At 39.4% G+C, this 13,378-nt stretch overlaps 1 protein-coding gene and 1 long non-coding RNA gene across 2 annotated transcripts; one reads left to right on the forward strand and one right to left on the reverse strand.

The window, feature by feature from the left end:
- The first annotated feature begins 909 nt into the window (after positions 1–909).
- On the forward strand, positions 910–5,212 carry LOC145453924 (uncharacterized). The gene is made up of 2 exons (XR_013919974.1): positions 910–2,210; positions 4,367–5,212. It is a non-coding gene; the product is annotated as an uncharacterized LOC145453924 (long non-coding RNA).
- A 2,669-nt stretch (positions 5,213–7,881) lies between these two features.
- Positions 7,882–12,031, reverse strand: LOC145453923 (PC-esterase domain-containing protein 1A-like). The gene has a single exon (XM_080331888.1). It carries the CDS (start codon positions 11,208–11,210, stop codon positions 9,909–9,911), a length of 1,302 nt encoding a protein of 433 aa, XP_080188014.1. The 5' UTR covers positions 11,211–12,031; the 3' UTR covers positions 7,882–9,908.
- Positions 12,032–13,378: the final 1,347 nt, after the last annotated feature.

The following is a 13,378-nucleotide window of genomic DNA, read 5'->3' on the forward strand; positions in this document are numbered from 1 at the left end:
TTATGGACCTGGCAAGAATGCAAATCATTGGGTGCGATAAATCGTCCTTTATAAAATGGGCAATATGTACATTATGACGTAACAAGCAAATGTCGCATCTGTTTTAAAGAAATATGTTATCTCATTAGGCATTTTCAGCGCAATCCATGTAAATTTAACTACTGAGATGCAAAATAAATGTAATCGTGAGTAATCGTGATTACTTTTCCAATGTAATCGTAATCGTAATCGACTACTTCCTGATTTTGCTGTAATCGTAATCGTAATCGCAATCGATTACATTCATGAAGTAATCATCCCATGTCTGATCTCAAGTATAATTAATTACCAAGCTATATCAAATGATTGCAATGGATAATGTCAGTTTTGTTGTTATTTCCCAGGTACTGTATCTATAGGTAGTAAAAGCATCTATGGCTATGACCACCAGCTTCAAGTTATTACCGGAGACTGCCTCAGATTCACCCTGGCCTCGATTCGAAATGTCACTACAATGGCGCTGATGTCAATGCTGTCGCTGCCAGCTACGTGGGGGCTATGAATACCACTGGCGGCGGAAAATTCAGCATCATGTGACATGACAGAGGCACAGCTACAATCAAATTTATACCATCTAATTGTTATTCTACTTATCCATTGCGTCAAAGTAGTCGAAATAAATCGTAGAAAGTGAAAGTGAGGATATGTGAGTTATGTGTAGCAATATGGGTTGGCGATTTCTGCAGAGGTTATCAAATGAGAGAAATAATATATTTATATCATTAAATGAGAGAAACAAGATGAATGAATGAGTCCTTATTTAGATCGGGGTAGAATTGCCTAGTGCTCACTGAAATTGACGCTATGTTGGTTACAGCAATCTGCGCTCGGAGTTTATTATCGTTATTGATTTGATCAGATCATTTACTTTTATATTTCATTGCCTCTTGTGTACAGTGCCCTAGTGTAGTAATGATATATTGTTATATTCGGCGCTCTATATATTATTATATTATTATTATTATTATTATACACGTTTCCAGGAAAACCAACTCGGTAACGGACACACTGTCGCGTGCTACCGCCAACGCTATTGACGACAGGCTTGAATTCCAAGCGATGGCACAAGAACAAACGGACCTTGATCTACGCGATACCAGCCTCGAGTTACAGAGGATTCCATTTGAGGGTGGGCGGTCCACCTTGCTTTGTGATGTCAGCACTGGGACACTCAGGCCGGTGGTTCCACCATCTTGGCAACGACGGGTTTTCGACGCTCTCTTGGCAGTAGAACCACCAAGAATTTGGTTAGCGCCAAATATGTGCGGAAGGATCTTGCGAAAGACGAAACCAGTGGAGCAGATCTTGCATCGCCTGCCAAATGTCTAGGTCATCCAACACACAAAAACTGCTCATGAAACGTTTCAAGTTCCGGAAAAGCGCTTCAGTCATCTAAACATCGACCTCGTAGGCCCCCTGCCTCACTCGTGGGGATACACGTATCTCCTTACAATAGTCGATAGGTACACCAGGTGGCCCGAAGCCATACCGATTTCCGCCGCCGTATGTACCCTCGCACTGATGTATAATTGGATGGCGACATTTGACGTTCTGGCGGATATGTTATCTGACCGAGGGTCTCAGTTCACTTCCAGACTATGGGACACAGTTTGTGAACTTCTCGGCACCAAACGTCACAAAACCACTTTGTACCATCCACAAGCCAACGGACTGATGGAACGCTTCTACCGTTCTATGAAGGCTGCTTTGCGTTTTCGATGCACGCATCCAGTGTGAGTAGACGAACTGCCATGGGTCTTACTTGGGCTACGAACCACACCCAAAGCGGAGCTTGTGTACGGTCAGACAATAGCAGTGCCAGCAGATTTCATGACCAAGCCTGAGACCATTACAAACTACAATCCACTGCTTAACCGCCTTCCAGAAGCTGTCGGAAGTTTGCGCTCGACCCGTACCTCGTCTCATGGAAACACGTCAGCTCGTGTGAATTCAGACTTATCAAACAGTAAATTCATTTTCGTGCGAAGAGGCGCACATGGGCACCCGCTGACAAGGCCTACGACGGACCATATGAAGTAAACTCCTCAGGAGAGAAGGTTTTCAGACTGAGGATTGGCTTGCGCGAAGAACTTGTTTCGGCAGACAGACTCAAGCCAGCCTACATGGACAAAGAGCATCCAATCACGGTGGCAGAAAACCCGAATCGCGATGTAATAACAATGAAATAACTTCAAAGTCTGCATTTAAAGTTAAATCTCAGGTTTCCTCGCAAAGCATACACAGGATTGTTGCCAGATACGACTAAAACAAAGCAATCATAGCGATATACCAAAGTATTCTGTTGCTAGAGTTTCTGTTTTAGCAGTTTATATAGCTGTATTGATAGAATAGGACCCTATGATCAATAGAGGATAGATGATTGAGTATTCAAGTGCACAACACGTATGAATTTTGAGATAACGTGTTGGAACAATTTGACTGGTCCGGCACGCGAGCGATTGGAAGGCTTGCATCCGGCCGGCGACGCAACTTGAGTTACCCCTGCATTATGTGGATCAATCTTCCAGTATGTATCAGACTATCTGACACAAAATGTGTTTTCAAGCGCAAAATCAAAACCTTTTTATTGACACGAGCGTTCGAACCACAGTAGTGTTCATTCTGCCAGACAACTATGCACTCGGTCTGTTATTCATATTGATTACTTTTATATTTTTTTGCCTCTTGTGTACAGCGCCATAGTGTAGTAATGATATATTGTTATATTTGGCGCTCCATAAATTATTAGATCATTATTAATAATATCATCCGTAAAATGGCAATAACTCTCCAGTTTCAGTTTGCTTATCCCACAACCAACTTCTGATAGCCATCTGACATCCCATCTCAGCAACCTCTGGTCATCTTTGGTTTATAATATCAGCATTATATTGCATAGCTGGGTTTAACGCAGAGCGAACGTTTGTAGTTGTATAATTGTATATCTGACTCCAAGATATATTATTGACTCCCAGAAGGTTGCGTTTACAATTCGCTGCGTGTTTCTTCTTCCGTTCGACAGACCGGCGTAACCACGGCGTACGACCTGGTTGGCTGACGTACCACGAAGCCTGTCTATTGCACACGTATTCGATGGATCACACTGACGAATATATTTTTGTTTCCGTCTCCCCGGCTTGTAACTTTATTGAATATCACGTACGGTTCAAAAATGCAATATATCTCCACCCAACCAGCGAAATACTTATGAATGTCTATCGACTTCCGAATCATCGAAAATAACCATGAATGTATATCGACTTCCGAATCAGCTAATAATCATGAATGTATATGTACGCTGTATTACATCCGTACCTATATCATAACCACAACAGATTACATCCACCAAACATCGTACGATTTATCGTACGACAAATTATACGACTCACAAAGGTATTATCAGTTCAGGGAATTAAGTAAGGTTTACCAACTCCTTATTGACTATTATTAAGATGGCGTTATACCAATATACTTCGTTAAACTGGGTATGTTCATTGCTATACAACGGCTAGCTATGATTTTATCAGACACCACACTAGAGTCAGAACTGAATAAAATATCTAAATGTTGATACATCTGTAAGATGGCATGACGAGATGTGACATGATTTTCTAAGTTTAGAAACGATCATTGTTGTCATCTTTTTGAATTTAAAAACAAAAACAAATGGAAAATCAATCAACTTCTTTCGACTCTCACAGGCATTTTGCTTGCAAATGTTGAGATAAGTAGTGTTCTACACTAGTGGCATTGATTTTTTAACGCTGAATTAATTTGAAGTTGATTACCAGGATTGTAGCCAATTCACGAGGTTCCGAGTCACAAGTCAATCTCACTTTATAGTTTTGACTCGAGTCGAGTCATTTTCAATTCACCGCCGAGTCCAAGTCACGGAGTAGAGTGTCGAGTCCGAGTCCAAGTCATTGTGTTGACTGATCAACTCCGAGATAATGTCATGTGAAACCCACTTTTTACAACTCTGCTCGGTGATATCGATAGCTGCGCATTCATAATAGCCTATACTAATTTTCCTCATTTTGGTAGCATTTTCAAGTACCAGTACTGATAGACGAAAGGACAATAGTGTGATAACTTTACTATCCTTGGAAATTACAATGAAATGCCTGTCTTGGTAGACCCAGTCTCGAGTCATATGACTTGGTCCGAGTCATGCGCAAGGACTCGAGTCGAATCATTTTTCAGAAAAAGACTCGAGTCAAGCCGAGTCGCCAAAAAATCGCGACTTGAGTCTGACTCGAGTCATTGCAACGCTGTTGATTGCTGTTGTTAAAAGTCGGTATTTGTTACATCATTCATTATTTTACAGCAATGCAACAGCTTTCACCAAAACTACCGATTCGCCGCCTCTCAACACCCGAATGAGGCTCGCTGGAGCGATGAAGATGCCATGAAATTTTTGGATGTCCTTTATTCATAAATTGTCACAACCCCATTGCCAACAGCACCACCACCCCTCCCCTCCAAAAGAAGATAAATATTGAAAACATTATGTCAACGTGCTTTCGGCAAAATCGCACGACGAATTTGAGGTAAGGAGTAAAGAGTTTTGTGATTTCGAATCCTCACAAAATCTCGTATGAACTAGTTTGTTATCATGTCGCGTTCATTGACTTTGTGCAATGGACTTTTTGAATAATGTCTTGAATGATGTGTGTGTGATGTGATTATTTTCTTCCAGCTACTTCCAAACGGCAATTAACGACATCCATGGAAACTGTGATCCCGTGAGTGAAGTCAGAATGTCGGTCCAGTACAAGTGCAGTTTTTGATTAATGACTTTCAGTATACTCTCCGACTGGGCTGCTACTCCAAACAGATCAGAACTGTGATGTACCTCGCACCACAGCAGAAGCCGAACTTGCGAAGAAGGTTTTTGAATATCAACGCGACAGCATTAGACATTTTTGTGCCGGAAATCGTCCCCAAAATTTGCGAGTCTCCCTCAACAGTATTGGTTTGAAATCGTTCTCTTTCTCGGATCTTCCACAAAAGACGGTGGAGGATGCGAACTTCAGGATGACGCAAGTTGAAATTATTTGAATGCTTAGAGAAAAGGCTCATGTAAGCCGTGAAAGATGTAATTGATTACATATTATCTTACTCAAACTTCTATCCCAATGAAAGCGATAAACTTTTCACATTAAATTATATTGGGAAGGTTCCGTAATATAGAGTGTTGTTGAAATTTGTGACCGACTGCACAACGCTATCAACAGACACATATCAATGATGCAATTTACCGCCGACTAATTCAAGGATGCTACATAGTAATGAGTTCCTGTAAGCAAATCTAGTATATGGAACTGTGTTGCCATCGTCCGTCGCAATGTTTAGTGAAGTAACATTGTAGCGAGGACTCGCTACATCATTCATTTCTGACAGATCAGTGTGATTTATGTATCTAGTCAACTGTGTATATTGATATTGTTATTATAGGGGAGGAAAGAAGAGAAGATACAGACGCCATATTTCCGTGCATCCATGTCACGTTCAAAATGACGAATTGCGCCGGACTGCGACATCTTTCAGGTGAGGTCATAGTGACCTTGACAGTCATTTGTTCATCTGATTAAAACCGCTATATGATTGCCTATAACTAGGGCGATCTTTTTTTACCTAAAAATCAGGAGATTTCGATCTAAATCAGAATTTTGACATTTTTTTACCTTAAATAACCTAATTTGGACAAAATTTTGACCTCATATATGTAATTTCGGTGTTTTCGTTTGTTAGAATCGTACTACTTATCTTCGTTTATGGTTGGAACTGCCTGTCATTACGAAGTAGTTTGGCCTGAAAAACTTTTACTTGAAAACTGACAAATTTGTACATGAAAAAAATTTATTTTAACGACCCCATGTAGAATTCCAGTAGGTAAGTTACGTATTATGGTAGAAATAATTACAATTTATTTTAGTACAACGAAATACACTTTCCCACATTCTTGGGTAGAAAGTGTCGGTCCTCACTAAGTAGCTTGCCAAGAATGAAAAAATAACGTTCAACAGCAGTTGTTGGCTGACAATACTGAGGTTGTGCGTACACTGCTGGTGACAAACCGTTCTGCTCCATTCTGACAATGAGAACACGCAGTCTTGCTTCAGTTAGGATATTTGGGTACGTTGAGCATAACACCATGTCAACCTATTTCTTTCGTTTGACCGTTATACGATTCACAATGAGCAGACGATGGGCCGTCAACAAAGTAGGCTACAATCTGTAAAACGCCAAATGATAAGTTCACCGACAGTGCAAACATATACGATACAAACAAAATGCCGGTTGCAAAAAAATTGTACTTTATAAAGTATTTTGACCAATTTTTTTACTTAACGCTACAATTTTGACAAAATTTTAACTTTTTAACCTGTCAAAAAAGTCGCCCTACTTGTAAGGATTGCACCTCGTCATATCTTGTAATATGGCAAGAAACAGCCTTTGTATGTAGCTCCATTCTGACGAATAACTAAACCAGTGGTTTTCAAAATTTTTTCGACGCGTCCCCCTTGATGACCTTTGGGTATGATTGAAACAAAATTGATAAGATTTTAATGAACATATCACGACCACCCTCGTCATTGCTAGCTAGGAGCTCGTGCTGAAGTTATTCTGCAGAAGCAGACATGTCTATCACAGGAAAGGCATTATTGGTATGGATGTTACGCAGAACGAGTATCAAAAATTATTGTTCATTCTGCGCTAACCACTAAGGTAAGCTAGTACCTTCTGTTTGACTCCAGGCTCATACAACAGGGAAAGCGGAATGGAAATCTTTTGGTGAATGTGAATCAAGACCATCCCAATTTTCCTGTTAACCAACATAAATAGGCCTATCGCCTTTTGTTTTACTGTGATAATCTATTGCAGTAATCCACTCATTCATGTTACAGGTTGATGATAAAGAAGAAAGATGCAAGCCTGCCTTCATGGAGTCTGGCAATTCCGATATTTACTGACCATGTTCTTCATTTGCTTTTTATTCCATGTGATTTGAGGTCTTGCAAACTGTTTTTTTACTTCTTTGTTCAAGTGTTGATTTTTTTTTTGAATAATATATTACATATTGAAATGAACCCAAATATTTTCAGCTGACTCTCGTCAGGGGTATTAGAGAACCGGATAAGGCGGTAACCAACGAGGGTTCAGGGTCAGCTATAGCATCACGTTCTATGAAAGATGATATAATTGATGAGGAGATTTTATATCCAGTAGATATATTTTAAAGCCGTGAGAGATGTAATATATACATCTTGTGTTTGCTGGGTCAGCGTCATACAATATGCATCATCCATTTCAGTGTCAGCAAGGCTGCTCGCCAAATTCCAACATGGATATAACAGAATATCTCTTGATAATGCCATTATAATTATCTCAAATATCATCTTGAAATCTCATCTAGGACGTGAAAAGCCGATAGGACATGTGGTTTGCTATACTAGGTATGTGTGTCGTGTGGAATCTACCTCAAATAAACTATATTCAAGTTTTTCCTTCATTCTTTTTGTTGAGAAATCTGTGTTGAATAACTGAATAATTCATGACGGAAAAATTGAAAAGGGGGGATCAGTGTCTCACCAGCCATGAGTTCCACGCACGTCACTGATTAATTACATATCCTCACTGACACTATAATTAAATACCAATATTGCGTTCTGGTTTATAATCCCAATTTTATATAGTGCGGCCCGCGAATCGATGAAGATATTGAACGCGGCTAGCAAGCTAAAAAGTTTGCCCACCCCTGTGATGAACCGCCAAATATATAGACATTTTGTACTCATTGAAACTACGACACAGTCTAACGTCAGTCCCACACCGAAATCGAATAGGTATCTGTTTATTCCGCTTTTTCACAAGACCAAATCAATTTCACAAATTCACAGCTGCAATCATTGTATCCTGCGTCAGATGAACGGCCTCTTTTCAGCATTGCACTTCAATTAACAATATCAACAGTGTTGTTCACAGTGCATAGCAGTTGCCAGACCTGGACAACTAAACAATTAGTGTGAAACAAGCCTAACTTTCTGTCACAGACATTTGCCTTTCTCATGCTCAGGAGAATGAGCTCTGGTTTGACATGAACTGCATAATTTGGCAAAAGTGTGACTATAATTCTAATTAAGAAAACAAACTCTAGCTATCATTCTAATTTGGAAAAGTTAAAATTTTGCAGTTGTCCAAGTCTGGCTTGTGCGGTGTGCAATTAGTTTCAATGTCAGTTCACGGCAGACACTGCACTGCAAAATGGTGTGTAGCAAGCAAGAAAGAAATTGGTTCAAAGAAAATTCACAGTTTCATAATACATGCTGCCGTTGAATTGACAAAGATAAGGCATCCACTGTTCACCATAATGTCGCCATGCTGCAGAACCAAAGACATCGAAAAATATGGAGATAGACAGGATACACATCTCAATGAAATAAAGAACATGATCATAACAACGTCGCACGTCACCAAATCTCATGCAATGAAAAGAAACGTAAGAACAATACAAGTATGTCGAGCGCACAATTGAATGCCAATTTACACTGCAAATCTAAAACCTCACAGGGACACCCACAACAACACACATCAGGCACATATGTGAATTATATATTCGCATTGGATTGAACCATAATAGTTTAAAAGAACTCTGCATACTGTATCAACAATTTTATCAATAATTATGATGTCACAGGCTTAGAATTTTCAATATTCTGCCTGTGTAGTCATCCATTGGTGATAAGACTGTTGATATACAAAGTTCTAACTTCAATGAATAAATTTTTAATTGCATATTGAAGTTCTCTACTTCCAAGAGCGCCTTAAAACACATTGGCTAGAAATTTGCTGTTAAGGTCTGGGACAACTGGACATGTGAACATGCAACAGCTGTGCAGGTGGGTTCAAGATAAATTAGTTTTTGGGAAACGTACCATACCTAACTGTCTCTGTTCACTGTGTAGCATGGGCGAATGTCAGGCAACTGTCCAGTACAGCAATCAGTATCATATCAAAATTGGCACAAACGATGCTGTGCGTTTACAAAATCTCCTTGATTGGAGTATATTGAACGAAATCAAGCATATCAAATGACAGGCCATTGTTTTTGGAACCTTGGACTATATGGAACATAATCTAGCATATTAAAAGACAGGCCATAATAACATGAACCGTAAGAGAGTATTGAACGAAATCTAGCATATCATAAGATAGGCCATTACAACAGGAACAGTATCAGACACCAATTGAACTCGGCAATATGTTACAACTTCCATACGGCAGACTTGGACAACTAGATAATTCTAGTTTTCTAATTAGATTAATTACAGCGAAATTTCACCAATTTAATTTGTGAAATATTTCTTTGCTCTAATCCTAATCTATGATATACTCTATGCTTGAATTCTAATCAAATTTCTGGTTTTTCCTCAAAATGCTACAGGAGAGCTGTAGGCTATAGCGCGAAAAGGGCCAAGCTTTCTGTAAAGGCATTTGCTACTCTCATGAACTATGGTTTGATAGTTACATAAATTGATTTAATGTTCAAGTTTTCATGAATTCAGTAATTCCAATTCTAATATCATTTGCAGCTCTTATTCCAATTTTAAGCTACTCTGGAAAAAACTTTATAGCTGTAATTCTAATCTAATTAGTAAACGCTTAACAGTTTCTAGTTGCCCAAGTCTGCCATATGGTGGCAAGGACTGGGCATTGGGCAAAATACGGTACCTGAGCGATTCGAGTGACAAGTATCATTCAACTTGTGTAAGTTAAAACATGACCAATTATGTGGAAAGTATAAATACGCAACTTCTATGCGACCACAAGAATATAAGGCCCGTTCTGCATCGCCGACGACATATTCAATAATAGTACCTTTGTCTGTTTCGGACGAGGTGAGAACGCACCCATCTTCCAACCATTGGTTTATCAAACCTCTCCAGGTGATTAGCGTCACGTTGACCAAGCCTAGCAATTTCACTTTCTCTTTCTTTACGAAGTCGCTCCTTTATCATCTTCGATGCCCTGCCAGGTTGTTTATAACCGGTAGTGCTGATTCTGTTGCGTCGCAAGCGCAGTGGGCCACTGGATGACGGCCCAGCGTCCTTATCGGGATAGGGAGCACTGGGCAACATGACCTTGCTACTTTCTGAAAGCTTGGGATTCAGGATTTCATATTCTTCTTCAACATGGATGTCGTCTGGCACCGTATAGACATCAGAGTACAAGATACCTGCCGATTGATGGTCGGTTGGCTTTTTCCGGGATGGTGCCCGGATTGGTGATATTACTTTTTTTGTCGAATCCAAATGCCCATATGCCTCGCAGAGTACATTTGTTCTATTAAACATAACGTCGCTTTCATTGAAATTGATCTTTGAATTATTATGCCACGGCAAAACTGGATCTGGTACATCCCACGCATTAGCGATATGTGATAGCAATATATTGGTAACGCGGCGGTGTGCGTACATATTCCAATGCACGCCATCTCTGGCTTGTCGATGCAATTGGAATTGAAAGTGATAATACAAATCAGCGACGTCATAGCTAAACTTGTTCATGATGTTATATGCAAAATAATTGGCCCTCATCACGTCCAATCGCAACATATCTTTGCGATATTCAGCGTCCTTTGTCATGAATCCGCCTCTCACATCCTCACTCACTGGTAATGTGGTTCTCCATAGCACCAGAGTGGTGGTCGGGAGTATTTCTTGTAACCTAGTACACAGCTTCTGAAGATTTTCCTGATAACTAGCCATCGAGTTGGGTCCGTATCGAGTAATATCCCATAGACATGAATTGAGCACAAGTACGTCTGGCTTGGGAGAGGTTCCATCCTGTATGGAGTTCAATATAGATTCGACATAGTCGTTGTATATTTTTGTCAAGAAACAAAACTTGAGGTGCAAATCTTTGGTGACGTATTCGCGTTCCTCACGATAATGTATACCATTGGTGAGCTCGCTCCTTTTTACGAGCTTATCGCCACAAAATGTCGGCTCTCCTTTGGTTTTTAGTTCTCTGTGGCTGAGAAATCTATTTCCTTGGCTGAGCACCACCATATCTTTATAAATACTCCTTTGAACGGAGTCTCCTAGTAGTAAGACGTACTCCTGCCGCAGCAAATCCTTAACGTCGTTTTTACGATATATAGCCATGCTGTAAAAATGGATGTAATTTTCCGTTTACAACATCACATAATATGTCGGACACTGGCGTTATGGAGAAATCTCCGAGTTGATGCCGTGTCATGCACCGGTTCATCAGTTAAATGCCATAGTATGAAAATATTATTTTCAAAATGCGAAAACTGACTCGACTCAACTTGAGTCATACTGTGTATTGACGCGACTTTTACTTGAGTCATTGCACATGACTCGGACCAAGTCACAAGACTCGAGACAACATTTCGCTGTAATATGGAAGAATAGTAAAGGAACCATACTATTGGTATTACGTTTATTAGTACTACTGGTACTTGAGAATGTGACCAAAACCTGTTAAAAGTGAGAAAAACTAGTAGGCTATATTATGATTGCAAAGCATTCGATAATCGCTATCACTAACCAGAGTTGTAAAAAGTGGGTTCACAAGACTCGAACTCGAAACTGAACAGTCAAAACTACGACTTGGGCTCGAGTCACAACACTAAGACTCGAACTAAACCCTCTTGCTCGCCGACTTGACTCAAGTCCAAACAGTAAAAATGAGATTGATTTGTGACATTATAGGCCTAGCGTTGCAGGTAGACGGATTATTGTCTGCTCATTGTGAATCATAAACGGTCAAATGAAACAAATTGTTGATGTAGTGTTACGATATTCCAAGTGACTCAACTATTTGTACCATAATGCATAATGTAGCCTAGCTACTGGAATTCTTCATAGGTCCAGATTTTGTAAAAATGAAGTATTTGTCAATTTTCAAGTCAAAATTTTTTTTAGGCCAAGCTACTTTGTAACGACAGACAGTGCATACCAGAAATGAAGAAAAGTAGTGCAATTCTCAGATTATGTGCGAAAACGCCTACTTTACATACACGAGGGCAAAATTTGTCAAAATTAGGTTTTTATTGTCCAAAAATATCAAAATATTCATTTTTAGCACAAAATCTTTCATTTTAGGTAAATACATCGCCCAACTCATGACTCATTGTGCATGACCAAGTTATATAAATTGCCACTTTCTATATGAATTGGTCAAGTCGCATGTATCAGGCTGATACTTGAACAATAGGCCCAGAAACTCAAGTTATTTGTGTGAATAAACATGCTAAAGTGAGGAAAATGAGAATATTATTAATGCCAAGCCTTCATCAAGAGTTCCACAAAAGTGGATTGAACCAGACTTGAATTCGATATTTATCAGTAACTCGAGACTTAACACTATGACCCTGAGTCGCACTCCGTAGTGAATTGAAAATGACTTGACTCAAGTCAAAACTATAAGAGTAGGATTGCCTGGTTTGTCACTAAAAAGAGTGACTTAAGGGGCAATGCTTTATGGAAACATTATAGTCAGCCTGAAAAATACTCAAACAACTCATCTCGGGAAGGAATTATAGTTTAAATGTACTTTTGGCTTAATACTGCAAACTGTATACAAAGATATTTCAGGGTACACGGTTTCTCTAATAATAGAATGAACAGGTTGACAATGTCAATCTCATCTTCCATGAGCTAATGAGCGATAGGAACTACTCACATTGCATGTAATGACTCCAGCGATTGATGAGGTTGCCCATAGGGCCTAATGACTTCATTATTGTGGAACAGTGGAATGGAATGATTTTGATACTACATATGGCCAATGACCATTGACCACCGCCTATATTTCACACTTTTTCCAAGAAGAGCAGCCTACGTTTCAGGCAATAGTACAAACTACAAAACATACGAATCACATTAAATATGATGTATATAACACAAAGCCGATCCACATCTTGAATTAACACCAGTTGTAATATTTTATGGGGCTTCAGTGCTAGGATAATATTGTGATAAAATGTGTCAGTGTGAATATTATCCACTCAAAAAGATATAGACTAGAAATCGATAGAGAAGAGCCAATAAATTATTAGCGTACTATAATTCACGATTTTCAATGCCTTGAAAAATCCACCACTTTGTGCTACCAAAATTGGCATTATATCAGTATGTTAAATCAACTTGCTCTTCGGAAGGAATATACAAACGATGAAATTTCCAGTGTTGAGCTACCATAAAACGAGCTGTTTGACCTCAAGCGAGCCCTACTGGAATATATTGAATTCAACAGAACGTACTCGACTGTACCGGTATCTGCATTTAAGCTATAGGCTACATTG

This window comes from Botryllus schlosseri, chromosome 13 (assembly GCF_051294905.1).
Source record: "Botryllus schlosseri isolate E-star chromosome 13, Bs_hap1, whole genome shotgun sequence".
Classification (NCBI taxonomy): domain Eukaryota; kingdom Metazoa; phylum Chordata; class Ascidiacea; order Stolidobranchia; family Styelidae; genus Botryllus; species Botryllus schlosseri.

Bases quoted from the DNA above. Each gene is read 5' to 3' on its own strand.
- LOC145453923 (XM_080331888.1), bottom strand. From the start codon at position 11,210: ATGGCTATATATCGTAAAAACGACGTTAAGGATTTGCTGCGGCAGGAG.